Consider the following 15,316-nt stretch of genomic DNA (forward strand, 5'->3'; position numbering starts at 1 on the left):
AGGTGGATGAAGATAAAGCAGTTGAGGTGGCATATATTGACTTCAGTAAGGCATTTGATAAGGTTCCACACAGTAGGTTATTGCACAAAATACTGAGTTTCGGGATTGAAGTTGATTTAGCAGTTTGAATCAGAAATTAGATTAGATTCCCTACAGTGTGGAAACAGGCCCATCAGCCCAACAAGTCGACACCAACCCTCTTTCCCTGTGACTAATGCACATAACACAATGGGCATTTTAGCATGGCCAATTCACCTAACCTGCATGTCTTTGGACTGTGGGAGGAAACCGGAGCACCCAGAGGAAACCCATGCTGATACGGACAGAATGTGCAAACTCTACACAGACAGACAGTTACCCGAGCCTGGAATCGAACCTGGGTCCCTGGCGCTGTGAGGCAGCAATGCTAAACACAGTCACTGTGCCAAGCTGATTTGACTAGCTGAAAGACGACAGAGGGTGGTGGTTGATGGGAAATGTTCATCCTGGAGCTCGTTACCAGTGGTGAACTACAAGGATCTGTTTTGGGGCCACTGTTGTTTGTCATTTTTATAAATTACCTGGATGTGGCATAGAAGGATGGGTTAGTAAATTTGCAGGTGACACTAAAGTTGGTAGAGCTGTGGATAGTGCCGAAGGATGTTGTGGGTTACTGAGAGACATAGATAAGATGCAGAGCTGGGCTGAGAAGTGACAAATGGAGTTAATGCAGAAAAGTGTGAGGTTGTTCACTTCGGAAGTACTAACAGGAATGCAGAGCACCAGGCTAATGGTAAAGTTTTTTTTTAGATTAGATTACTTACAGTGTGGAAACAGGCCCTCCGGCCCAACAAGTCCACACCGCCCCGCCGAAGCGTAACCCACCCATACCCCTACATCTACATCTACCCCTTACCTAACACTACGGGCAATTTAGCATGGCCAATTCACCTGACCTGCACATCTTTGGACTGTGGGAGGAAACCGGAGCACCCGGAGGAAACCCACGCAGACACGGGGAGAACGTGCAAACTCCACACAGTCAGTCGCCTGAGGCGGGAACTGAACCCGGATCTCCGAGTTCTTGGCAGTGTAGATGAACAGAGAGATCTCAGGTGTCCAGATGCATAATTCCCAGGTTGATAGGGTTGTTAAGGAGGTATATGGTGTGTTAGTGTTTATTGGTAGGGGGTTTGAATTTTGCAGCCACAAGGTCAAGCTTCAGCTGTACAAGACACCGTTAAGGCCGGACCTGGAGTACTGCATACAGTTCTAGTCACCGCATTATAGGAAGGATGTGGAAGCTTTGGAAAGGGTTCAGAGGAGATTTACTAGGATGTTGCCTGGTATGGAAGGAAGGTCTTATGAGGAAAGGCTGAGGAAACGGAAGCTGTTTTCACTGGAGAGAAGGTTGACTTATCGAGACTTGTAAGATAATCAGAGTTAGATAGGGTGGACAGTGAGAGCCTTTTCCCCGAGATGGTGAAGGCTAACACGAGGGACATAGCTTTAAATTGAGGGGTGATAGATTTCGGACAGATACCAGGGGTAGTTTCTTAACTCAGTACAGTAGGGGCGTGGAATGGTCTGCCTGCAACAGTAGTAGACTCGCCGACGTTAAGGGCATTTATATGGGCTTTGGACATACATATGGATAATAATGGAATGGTGTAGGTTAGATAGGCAGATTAATCTCATAGGTCAGTGCAACATCGAAGGCCGAATGGCCTGTACTGTACACTATGTTCTATTTTTCATGTGCCACGTGATTCGACCATGCACCTCACTGTTTACTCTTACACATAAAATACTAATTCTCCTAAACAAAAGGATGTTTCTAGAATTCAGGAATTATTTCAGATAACACATTATAAATGCAGAAAAGAAATCTAGAAAGAAAGCCAAATTTCCTGAAAGCAGCAAGGATTACACCTTTCTTATAAAGGACTAGTGGAAGACTGTTTCCCCTTTTAACAAAACATTTGTTTTTAAATTTGTTCTCCCCTGAAGGTCCACATGTGAATTCAATATTTTAATATACAGAGCAGGGGCTCAAATGTTGATTTAAAATCTCTGTGGTTAGTGGATCCTGCACACAAGGAAATCAGGGTGCTTAAAATTTGCCAGCAGATATTTGCAATTATACAAGTTGAGACCGCCAGCATACAGGTATGAGATCATAATGAACTTGACTGCAATATCATGTAGACTGCTGACATTTACCATAGTAGCCACGTGGACGAATCAATGGATTGTACTTGGCACCAAAGGTGAAATAAATGTGCTGCTAACTTGCAAATTATTTTATATATAAAGATTTGGTGCAGTGCTTGAGTGAAGATTGCAAATCTTAAAAATCTGAACCACAAACTCCCATTACAAATTTGAAAAAAATAGGTGCCCTCATCCCTTTGCTATTACTCCTAATAGTGATTCGATTGAAAATCTTTATTCCTGTTTTAAATACCTATTGAAGTAGAGGCAATCTGGCAACAAGTTCACAAAAAGTGGAAAAATCTCTTAGAAGTTCAGTTATCTAGTTATGCAATTAAGTAACATGCAAGATGCTATACTACAAGTAAATAAAAACACATTTTTACATCGCTCTTTCCTTTCCTCAAGTACTCAGCCCAAAGGTAAGTCCCATAGTGGTACTTCATCACAAGCAGGAGCCAAGAATCAAATGGCCACCAATCTGACCCACACCAGCAGCCCAGTCAACTGGCACCTTAAGGAGTCAGAGCTGCTCAAGTCACATACACTTGGAGTTGTGGCCTGAAGCTAGGGAAAGTGATGGGACAAAATTCCTTTTATCATGTGGCTGACCAAGAATCTCTCCTATTCTTACCACCTGTCACTGGTGTACGTTTGAACTACTAACAAGTCGACACTCAATCCAAATGGCCATGTTATGAACACACCTTCCTTGGTCATAAAGTCCTGAGTGGGATTGGAATGTGAATTCAGAATTTCAAGTTCACATGCGGGGATGTTATCACAAGGCCTCTTTATCGATGGAAAAATGAAACTACCTACTTCAAAGGTCTCAATAATTATTGGAGTTTAATGTCGCAAGCAGTGTGGACATGATGTTGATTGTAAAACACTTCTAAAACACAAAGCTGACTATCATTTTTTCGAGTTTAAGAATGAAACATTCAAATGCTTGGTCAATTCAGTCAATGGACTGAGGAGTGGCATAGAGTCATAGAGATGTACAGCATGGAAACAGACCCTTTGGTCCAACCCATCTATGCCAACCAGATATCCCTGCATGATGTAACATTTTAGTAAAACTTAAGGGCAGGATAGTAGAATAGAGACACCTAGGGGCTCAAGTACATAATTCTTGGAAGTTTGTGTCACATGTGGACAGGGTGGTTAAGAAGGCATTTAGCACACTTGCCTTCATTGCTCAGACCTTTGAGTATAAGAGTTGGGATGTCATGTTGAGGATTGCTCAGGGTGTTGGTGAGGCTAGTTGTAGATTACGGTGTATAGTTCTGGTTGCCCTGTTATAGGGAGGATATTATGAAATGGGAGAGGCTTCAGGAGAGATCTATTAGAATGTTGCTGGGAACATTTGTTTTAAACAGTGGTTTTCCAAAGGAAGTGGTGGATGCAAGTATAGTTACAATGTTTAAGTGACATTTGGATAAATGCATGATTAAGAATATGTTTTGAGGAATATGGACCAAGGGCAAGCAGCTGGGACTAGTTTAGTCTGGGATTATGGTTGGACTAAAGGATTTTGCTGTGCTCTGTGATGCTAAAACATTTCGAATGGGTAAATGGTATTAAGTTGTACCCATGGTTAATTGTTATTTCCATGACTAAGTTTGTCACCTTCTACAGGTCTGGACTCTGTTCTCCTTTCCATCTCGATTCCTTCACTGAAGATAGTTTCACCTCTAGATGTTGAATTGAATTGCACAGCTGATGATCTTGGAAACGGAGAGCACCTCCACATCGAATCTGAGACACAAGGAAAAAAATTCTGTTTACCAAATTCTGAAACTACACAAGGAATACAATCCAAATCAATACAATATTGAAAACAAAAAAAGTAAAACAGTGATCTGCGCAGCTATGTAATTGTCAGCTTTTAAAAGAGTGAACAATATTATAAATATTAGCGTACACTATCTAATGAGTCAGCTGTGCTCTGGGCTATTCTTAGATACATTCACACAGAGCTCTTCAGCAGTTATTATTCAGCCAATTCAAATTAAGAAACATCATGGAAATCAAATGAATTAACCAACTCATTTGATCAAAACAATACACTCAGTTCACAAGACATTTGTCTTCAGGCCCATTTTTTAAATGGCAATCAAGACTGAAAGAGACACTTTAAACCAATGACTGAAAAGTCAAACTGAATGTCATTTGGAATTTTATTACTCTCCATATTAAAAAGCAACATTCCATTTTCCAGGCTCTCATTCTCAATTTTTCAATTCAACTATCATTATGTTATAAATAAAGTATGGATTGCCATCAAACTTTAAGCAAATATTTTTTTGCAAAACACGTTACTCACTGTTAGCTGCTGCATTCTGGATCTGCATAATGCATTGAGGGTGGGTTTTCTGCACTTCATTGTAAAATGTCAAGGATGAATCCATCTCCACTTAGTGTACCATGCTTTAACTTATACATCTCTAAGAACTGTCCTGCTATAGAGCGGTCAGTCAATTGGAGGCTCTGTACATTGGCATACCAGTAAGAGCAGTGTCCAAGGCTCATGCTGAAAGGTGCAGATATATCAAGGGTCTCACCGGGACTAGATTGACAGACTTAAACTTGCACAGGGTTAAACCTGTGTGGTGGAGGAAGCCAGTAAGTTAGAAGCATACAGGCAGTGAGGAATAGGTGCCTGCCAGGCAGTTTAAAAGAACTAGCTAGTCTGTGCAGAGTCCCAAGTCTATGGTGCTTGCTAACCGGTATTCCATTTTGGATTTTGGTGAGGAGCAACTGTCGTCAAGAAAATTCAGCCATTGGCATCACAGATGTGGGTGAAAGGGTAATAGTGATAAGAGAATCCAAGTAAGTTCCACACAGGACATAATAGCTAGGGACTTTAACTGGGGACTAAAATATCAGTGGAAACTAGTGTGAAAGACCCAGCAGGCACACAATTGCTGAACTGTATTGCAAGCTTATTTTTAAAGCTAGCAGGTAATGAGGCCAATGAGATGATGGAATTCTAGATTTAGCTTCAGGGAAATGAAGCTGAGCAAGGGGTTAAAGTAGCAGTAAATGGCACTGGAGATAATGATAATAGATTTAGCATCATGATGGAAAGGTACAAAGATGGAACAAGAGTAAATGAGGAGGACTGCCCAAGGCTCGCTGAAGGAAAGTAAGTGACAAGTCAATGCCAGGCAAAAGTGAGATTCGACAAGCACAGTGTAGATGTATTCTCATTTTTAAAAAGGTGGTACTGTCAAATCTGGAGTTAAGATAAAGTTGAAAATTAAGAGCTTATGACAATCTCAAAAAAAGTGATACTTTAGGAGTCTTGGAGAAGTACAGAAAGTGAAGGGGTGAAGTGAAAAATAAAATTAGGAAAGCAGAAATGAAAGATTCAAAGAAACACTGACCAGTAATTTTTTTTTCATTACATTGAGCAAAAGGTGTCTATGGAAAGTCTGTGCCTGTCAGAGATCCACATAGTAACCTGTGCATGGGTGCAGAGAATATAGGCAGGGCTCTCTATGAGCATTTTCTCTCTATCTTCACAATGGAGAGGGAAGATGCAGATATTTCAGTTGAACAGGAGAAGTGTGGAAATACTATATAAATAAGCATAATGAGAACAGAAGTACCAAAGTGATCAACCTCTTTGAAGATGGAGGAATCGCCACGGCCAGATGAATAGTATCCTAGGTTGTTTAAAAGGAAGTGAGGAAAGAAATAATGGATGCTCTGAGGATCATTTTCCAAGCCGCATCAGATGTAGGCATGGTGGCAGAGGATAGGAAGTCTGCAAACTTTGTTGCATTATTCAAAAATGTTGCAATGGATGTTTCAAATAATTGCAAGGCAGTCTGATCTCTGATGGGTAAGTAACTGGAATCAATATTTAAATAGGATTATCTGCTACTCGGAAATGCAGAGATTAATCAGGGATAGTCAGCAGTGTTTTGTGAAGGGAAGCTCACATCTTGCTAGCTTAGTTGGTCCTTTTGAGGAAACAAAAAGGATTGATGAGGGTGGTGCAATCAATTTTGTCTGTGGATCTTAATTAAGGTCGCAAATGGCAGATTGTTAAAAACTGAAGTCACTGAAATACAGGGGAAAGTGATTAGTTGGATCCAAAACTGGCTCGGTTACAGGAAACAAAGTGTAACAGTTGACAGATGGTTTTGCAAAGGGCAAGTAATTTCTAATGATGCTTTGTTTTGGCTCCATTGTTGTTTGCGATATGTATTAATGACTTGGTCTTGAATGTAGGCTGTATAATTGGAAAATTTGCGAACCACAACAATTTGACATGCATTTGATTGTTGATGATTGTTGATGAAGTTTAAATGGACAGAAGTGTAAAATTAGTTTGAGAAAGACAAAAAGCAAGAGACTACAGAATAAACAGGAGGATATTGACAGAATTGCATGGACTGTTCAGGGATAGTCAACATGGCTTTGTACATGGGAAATCGTGTCTTACTAACTTAACTGAGTTTTTTCAAGTAACAAAAGAGAATTAATGAAGGCAGAGTGGGTGGATCTATCTGGACTTCGGTAAGGCATTCAACAGGTTCTGCATGGTAGACTGGTTAGCAAGATTAGATCATATGGAACAAAGAAGAACTAGCCACTTGGATACAGAACTGACTCAAAGGTAGGAGACCGAGAGTGATGGTGGAGGATTGCTTTTCAAATTGGAAGCCAGTGACCAGCAGTGGGGTACAAGGATTAATGCTGGGTCCAATACTTTTCATCATTTATATAAATGATTTGGATGTGAACATAGGAGGTATAGTTAATAAGTTTGCTGATGACACCAAAATTGGAGGTGCAGTGACAGCAAAAAGTACAATGTGACCTTGAACAGATGCGCTAATGGACTAAGGAGTGGCAGATGGAATTTAGTTTAGATAAATGAGAGGTGCTGCATTTTGGAAAAGCAAATCAGAGCAGGACTTACACACTTCTAGTAAGGTCCTGGGGAGTGTTACTGAACAAAGAGACCTTAGAATGCAGGTTCATAGTTCCTCAAAAGTATGATCTCACAGGTATATAGGATAGTGACAGGAGTTAGGAGGTCATGTTAAGGCTGGACAGGACATTGGTTAGGCCACTTTTGGAATACTGTGATCAATTCTTGTCTCCCTGCTAATAGGAAGGAAAGAAGAACTTCAAAGCGCTCAGAAAAGACTTACAAGAATGTTACCAGAGTTGGTTATAGGGAGAAGCTGAATAGCCTGGGGCTATTTTCTCTGGAGTGGAGGCTGAGGGTGATCTTATAGAAGTTTATAAAATCATGAGGTGTATGTGTAGGGCAAACAGTCAAGGCCTTTTTCTCAGGGTAGCAGAGTACCAAACTAGAGGTTTAAGGCGAGATGGGAAAAGATTTAAAAGGGACCCAAAAGGACAACTTTTTCACGCATGAGGGTGGTGTGTGTATGGAATGAGCTGCCAGAGGAAGGGGTGGAGGTGGGTACAATTACAACATTTAAGAGGTATCGGGATAGCTATCTGAATGAGAGTTTAAGAGGGATATGGGCTAAATGGTGGCAAACTGGACTAGATTAATTTAGGATATCTGGTCGGCATGAACAGGTTGGACCGAAGGGTCTGTTTCCATACTGTACTTGATAACTCAGAAGTAAATGGTATTTACAAGCTTGGATTACACATCCCCAAGTCTCTGTCGGTGACAGGACTGGTAGATTTAGTGGTAAAGAAGGAATATGGGATGCTTTTCTTTATTAGATGAGGTATTGAATATGAGAGCAGGGATGTAAATACTGGAACTATTGAAGATATTAATGAGGTCACAGACAGAATTATGTGCACAGTTCCTATCACCACATTACAAGATTGACATAATAGCTTTGGAGAGAGTCCAGAAGGGACTTCCAAAACTGTTGTTAGTGCCTGAGTAGTACAGGTCGGAGGAAAGGTTGGGTAGAACAGAGGAAGCTGAGGGACAACTTAATGGAGGCATACAAAATAATGAGGGGCTTGTATAAAGTAGACAGGGAAGACCAATGGTCCCTAGCAGAGAGGTCTGTTACCAGGGCACAGATTTAAGGTGATTGGTGGAAGGGTTAGGGTCTACAAGAGAAAATAATTCATTGCCTAGTTGGGTAGTGAGACAAAAACCCTCAACTTAGTTATAATGAACCTGGATTCTGTGTCTGAAGGCTATGAACCAGGGCAGAGTGGTAGATGTGATCTACATGGACTTCAGTAAAACGTTCGACAAGGTTCCCCATGGGAGACTGATTACCAGGGTTAGACTCATGGAATACAGGGAGAACTAGCCAATTGGATGCAGAACTGGCTCAAAGGTAGAAGACAGAGGGTGGTGGTGGTGGAGGGTTGTTTTTCAGACTGGAGGCCTGTGACCAGTGGAGTGCCACAAGGATCAGTGCTGGGTCCACTACTTTTCGTTATTTACATAAACGATTCGAATGCGAGCATAAGGAGGTACAGTTAGTAAGTTTGCAGATGACACCAAAATTGGAGGGGTAGTGGACAGTAAAGAAGGTTACCTCCAATTACAACATGATCTTGCGCAGGTGGGCCAATGGGCTGAGAGGTGGCAGATAAATGAGAGGTGCAGCATTTTGGGAAAGCAAATCTTTGCAGGACTTATACAGTTAATGGTAAGGTCCTAGGGAGTGTTGCTGAACAAAGAGACCATGAAGTGCAGGTTTATAGCTCCTTGAAAGTGGAGTCGCATTTAGATAGGATAGTGAAGGAGGTGTTTGGTATGCTTTCCTTAAATTGGTCAGAGTATGGAGTACAGGAGTTGGGAGGTCATGTTGCAGCTGTACAGGACATTGGTTAGGCCCCTATTGGAATATTGCATGTAATTCTGGTCTCCTTCCTATCGGAAAGATGTTGTGAAACTTGAAAGGGTTCAGAAAAGATTTACAAGGATGTTGTCAGGGTTAGAGGATTTGAGCTACAGGGAGAGGCTGAACAGGCTGGGGCTGTTTTCTCTGGAGTGTTGGAGGGTAAGGGGTGACCTTCTAGAGCTTTACAAAATTATGAGGGGCATGGATAGGATAAATACACAAAGTCTTTTCCCTGGGGCCGGGGAGTCCAGAACTCGAGGGCATAGGTTTAGTGTGAGGGGGGGAAAAAGATATAAAAGGGACCCAAGAGGCAACTTGTTCACGCAGAGGGTGGTACGTGTATGGAATGAGCTGCCAGAGGATGTGGTGGAGGCTGGTACAATTACAACATTTATAAGGCATTTGGATGGGTATATGAATAGGGCGGAGTCGGAGGGATATGGGCCGGATGCTGGCAGGTGAGACTAGATTGGGTTGGGATATTTGGTCAGCATGGACAGGTTGGACTGAAGGGTCTGTTTCCATGCTGTGCATCTCTAGGATTCTAAGTGGGATTTGAATTGGCGGCTAGTTAATTTGGCCGATAAGCAAGAGGCTAGAAGCACACAGCAAACCAGGCAGCAACAGACGATGGAGAAGTCAACATTGAGTGCAACCCTTCTTCAGTTCATTTGGCCAACATGACTTATGGCTCGGGCTGTTCACTTTTCTATGGTCCTAATTCTTTAAAAAAAACTCTAGGTTTCAACCATTTTATCTTATAAGATTTTATATTTAAAATCCTGACTGTCTTAGCACAACTAATTTTAGTCTGTTCCACTGAAATGACTTATTATCTTGTTTGAGCTACATGCATGACCCTTTAATGCCATCTCCCACTTGAACAATTCATGGATTTCATGAAGTTCGACAAAAGCTTTAAGAACAAGACTTGAACACATTATAGCCCCCTGGTCAGACTAATGACAGGCTGATTTTTACAAGTGTTAACTTCAATGTCATATTTTCAACTAAGTTCATGGAGATGTCAAAATAAACAAAAAAAAAGAGAAACGAGGAGATAATAGGACTGCAATTTCCCCTCCAACTTGGTCAACAATGCCTTCCAGTGCATCCCCTCCGCTTCCCACACCTCCAACCTTCAACCCCACACCTCCAATCACAACAAGGACAGACTCTTCCCCTCGGTCCTCACCTTCCATCTCACCAACCTCCAGATATAATGCATCATCCTCTACCATTTCTGCCACCTTCAAACAGACCCCGCCACCAGAGACATATTTCCCCTCCCCACTCCATCTGCATTCCACTGAGACCATTCACTCTGTGACTCCAGTGTTGGGTCCTCGATGTCAACTCCCCCATCCCACCCCCCATCAACCCACCCTTCACTCCCAGCACCTTCTCTTGCCACTGCAAGAGGTATAAAACCTGCACCCACACCTCACCCCAACCTCCATCCAAGGCCCCAAAGGATCCTTCCACACCTGGCAGATTTTCCTGAACCTCCATACGTCATCTATTGTGGCCATTGCTCTGTGTTCTCCTCTACATTGGACAGACAGAACGCCAAACTACAGAACATTTCAGAGAACAACGGGACACACTCACTAAACAACCCCACTGCCCTGTTGCCGAACACTTCAACTTCCCCTCCCACTCTGCCAAGGACATGCAAGTCCTGGGCCGCCTCCACTGCCAAATTCTAGCCACTTGATTTCACCTCTATAGTCTTGGTTTGAAAGTAGACAATAATGAGGTCAGGAGTTGAGGGTTCTGGTGGAATCCAAACTGAGCATTAAGGGATAGCGTTACAATTAGGGTTAGAGTTGTTGCTCAGCAAGGGCTACTTGCTCGCATTGTTGATGGCACCTTCCATAAGTTGACTGATGATTCAGAGTATTCTGATAGCCTGGTAATTGGCCAGTTTGTTTTGGTTCTGCTTTGAGTGTACAGGACAAATATGGGTAGCTTTCCACATTTTTGGATACATATTAGTGTTATAGCTTAACTAAAATAATTTGGCTGGGTGAGCAACAAATTCTGAAGCAAAACCCTTCAGGATTTTTGCAGGAATGTTGTCAGGACCCACAGCCATTGCTAAATCCAGTGACTCCAGTCATTTCTTGACAGTCATAATTTTTTGACATAATTAACTCCAAAAGGTAAAATAGATAAAGGAACTAATTTTGCTGATTGGCGAGTCAAAGATTAGTCAAAAAATATAGCCAGATCATTCAGGACTGAAATAAGAAATATTTGTGTCCACAAAGATAGAGTTCTAGCACTCTTCGATAAGCAGCATTTAAATGGCATGGATTTGCTAATTTTACACCTGGGATTGATAATACCTTTATGATAACAAAAACAGAGGAGTATGGGTATGTGGAATTAGTTGGCAGATGAAATGACCTCATCAACTGGCAACACTGCTTCAAATGGCAAGTGCTATTGCTATACTTAAGAGTTTTAGTGATGGATGGGAGAAGGCAGTCAATTGAAAAGGTGGAACAAGACCATTTTTGTAATGGTTAAGATCGGGGTAAATGCAGTGACAAGTTTGATTTCTGCTCAAATCAGTCCAATAGAACTCAAGATACTTGGCACAAAAAGGGATAAGGAGCAGTTAGCTTGTACAGGTGAGCAAAGTTGATGGATTCAACTTTCCAAATACTTATCCAGAGAAAATTCCACCTTACCCAAGACTGAATACTGGACAAGCATTCCGAAAAGATCAGGAGAAAAGGAAGAAGAGGTAGAGCTGGCCATCAGTATTTATCATGAAAATGAAGTTCATGTCTGTGGATAACATTACAAAAGCAGCGGTAGGTAAGAACAAGGAGGGTGCCCGAGGGAGAATGTTCAAACTATCAGCTTGCTAAAACAAGCCAAACTTCTCATTCCCCTAGCCTTGTTTTTTTTTGCCACAAATATTAATTGGAACTTGAGAAAAATTGGCAGCCTCTAATTAAACATACTTATTGCATAACATGCTACTCCTCCACAATTCTCCCAGAACAGACATGCAAATTCTACATGCATTCCATAATAAAAACCCACTTTATGGCTTAATTTACTTACATTAAGACTTTCTGAAAACTGCAACTATATCTTTAGGTATTATTTTCGATTAAGCATTTACTTCAATTTCTTGTCCTTTGCCCCAAATATGTCAAATCACATTTATTCACATCAAATTGTATGTTTTCCATTTTGTTTAATATTTTATAGCTCGAAGCACAACTTTGTTCAACTTTCTGTTTCAAAGTTCCAGGATAACAGTACCTACAACTAAATCCAATTTATCTACAGATCAAGAACAAAGAAATGCTAACAGACTGCTTCTGGTTTCTCCCTAGTGTGATACATTAGAAATATTTCTAATAAGCTTCCTCTTAGGGATAGAGGATCCTGGATGCACCCTTCATAATTTTCAGAATATGAAGTTCTTGCATTTATGCATGTACAGGAGAAGGATAGCTGTAAGTATGAGAATTGATTGATTTGCTGCAAACCAATCCTAAGTTCAAGAATGGAGTTTGTGTTCTTGGAGTGGACCAGGCCCTTATCCACTTACAACTGGACGAAATGCATTGTTTAATTTGAATTCTGTGTTTTTAATCTAAGTTGGATCCTTTACATTTTTAATTTATTTCTTGCATATTGACCTCCTGTCTTCCCACTACTTCTCTCCTACTTTTGTTCAATCCATTTTACTGTATCAACTGTGATATTAATCTTAGAAAGAGCAATTGACAAGTAATTAGCAAGTTATTAAATACAAACTCACCATCTGGTTAGTGTAGCTGTACAGCTCTAGTCCTAGAATCAGAAGATGGAGGGTTCAGGGCCCACTCTAAGGACGTCTGAAAACCTGGCTGTCTTTTAGAGGAGATTAACGTCTGCCCTCTTAGGTACCATAGGTGCAATCTGAAGAGGCACAGGGAGAGCTCTCCCCACTCTCATGGTCAATAATAACTTTGTAACAATTAATAAAAAACTGACCACAATCCAGTAGCTGTTTTGAGCAATTTGTGCGCAAATTGAATGCTGCATTCATTATAACAGTAAGTGAAAATGTGCTCACATTGTGGATAGGGTGGAGTCCTGTTGTAGATTGCAACGAGACATTGACAGGATGTAGAGCTGCGCTGAGAAGTGGTAGATAGAGTTCAACCTGAAAAAATGTGAAGTGATTCATTTTGGAAGGTTGAATTTGAATGCAGATTACAGAGTTAAAGACAGGATTCTTAGCAGTGTGGAGGAAGAGGGATCTTGGGGTCCATGTCCACAGATCCCTCAAAGTTGCCATTCAAGTTGATAGGTTTGTTAAGGCGACTTATGGTGTGTTGGCTTTCATTAGCAGGGGGGGTTGAATTTAAGAACCGTGAGGTCATGCTGCAGCTCTATAAAGCCCTGGTTAGACCACACTTGGAATACTGTGTTCAGTTCTGGTTGCCTCATTATCGGAAGGATGTGGAAGCTTTCGAGAGGGTGTCGAGGAGATTTACCAGGATGCTTCCTAGACTGGTTTTTCTCACTGGAGCGAAGGAGGATGAGAGGTGATTTGATCGAGGTCTACAAGATGATGATAGGCATAGATGAAATTGATAGCCAGAGACTTTTTCCCAGGGTGAAAGTGTCTACTACAAGGGGGCATAATCGGAGGAAGGTTTAGGGGAGATGTCAGAGGTAGGTTCTTTACACAGAGTTGTGGGTGCGTGGAATGCACTGCCAGTAATGGTAGTAGAATCAGACATTAGGGACATTTAAGTGACTCTTGGATATGTACATTGATGACAGTAAAATGAAGGGTATGTAGGTCGGTTTGATCTTAGAGCAAGATAAAAAGGTTGGCACAACAGTAAGGGCTGAAGAGCCTGTATTGTACTGTTCTATGCAGCTATCTGGAGGTTATGAAAAGATGGAACTTGTCAATACGCCATTATTTTTCCAACCATGCCAAATACCTGTTTATCTCAGACTTCAGACCGAATGAAAACACAAAACAATAACTTGTTCTTTCTTGATTCTTACTTGCTTGTTGTATTATTTTAAACCATTAAATGCTTTAGTATGGACCTACACACAAGGAATCAAAAATTCCAAACCAAAACCTACCTCAGTGAAATATGTAATGGAAGATTATTACATTAGAAAGTCAAACTCAGAAACTAGTTTCCTTTTTTGAGCTTCAAAGCACATCATATATGTCCCAAATTCTACATTAGCAGCTCACATTTAGGATAATGAACCTTTAAATACGACCTTTTCTATCAAGGAAAGCCTAAGTTAGTACAATTCAGCGATGCAATGCTCTTACATTAAAATGAGAGAGAGAGAGAAAACCGTTCCAGTTATGATTTGTGTTAAAGTTATAGAGACAATAACAATTGCATTAAGTAGGTAATGTCAATACACTAAAATTAATGCCTCCAATACAGATGTTTCTTATTCTGGGCACTTTCCAACCCTGACATTACCATTACTCCCACATAGCTGCAATATCTGTTTTCTCCATTGGTGATAACAGTAAAAATTCCATCTCATCCTTCTTGAGCTAACTTGTCACGACCTACTCTCTCTCCAAACTCAGACATCTGCAAAGAGTACAAAACAAGCACTCGCTGCACTTTCCAAATCATGCTTCTGGTTCAAACAGCAAAAAGTGAAAGAGGCAGCGAAGAGCAATGTGGAAGTAAGGAAGACAGCAGGACAGCAATAGGCAGGTCAGGTGAAGATGCAAAAGGAGACCCGTGGATGAAGTAGGATTTGGGAAGCAAGTGCAGATGACTTAAGGCAGCATTAAAGGAAGCACCTTGTCTTGGCCCAACAGTAAAGCGGTATAAAAGAGTGTGATTGCAAACGTGGGAGTGGAAGCAGCAAAACAAAAAGACTTAAAAGCTGCAAATCAATTCTCAACTTAAGGAGAAACGTAATTGGGTTGGGATATCTGGTTGGCGTGGACGGGTTGGACCGAAGGGTCTGTTTCCATGCTGTACATCTCTGTGACTCTTTAACATGGTGCACCCAGTGACTGGAGATTTGCAACTACATGTTAACTGGCACTCAGTTACATGTAAATTCCCACAATGAACTTCCATTGTAAATGCTGAATAATTCAAATTTAGTAACAGTTTTGTGGATAATATTTTCTTTCAGAAACAAAAAGCATGCAAACACAAATTACAAATGAATTTTGTATGGCGGGGGGTTGCATTGGGCTGAGAGAGATTTGTACAACTTACTTAAGAGCTAACAAAGATTTAGTACCCACACCATTCAATGCTTTCCAAAATAAT

At 41.1% G+C, this 15,316-nt stretch overlaps 1 protein-coding gene across 2 annotated transcripts in view; it reads right to left on the minus strand.

Annotated features, from left to right (window-relative positions):
• The window catches only part of marchf7 (membrane-associated ring finger (C3HC4) 7), a 67,557-nt gene that overhangs the window by 33,049 nt on the left and 19,192 nt on the right, over window positions 1-15,316 (minus strand). For both annotated transcript variants that reach the window (XM_072579431.1, XM_072579430.1), the window contains one exon: window positions 3,826-3,954. In XM_072579431.1, the coding sequence (XP_072435532.1) occupies window positions 3,826-3,954 (129 nt within the window). The remainder of the gene's footprint in view (window positions 1-3,825; window positions 3,955-15,316) is intronic.

This window comes from Chiloscyllium punctatum, chromosome 10, assembly GCF_047496795.1.
Source record: "Chiloscyllium punctatum isolate Juve2018m chromosome 10, sChiPun1.3, whole genome shotgun sequence".
NCBI lineage: Eukaryota > Metazoa > Chordata > Chondrichthyes > Orectolobiformes > Hemiscylliidae > Chiloscyllium > Chiloscyllium punctatum.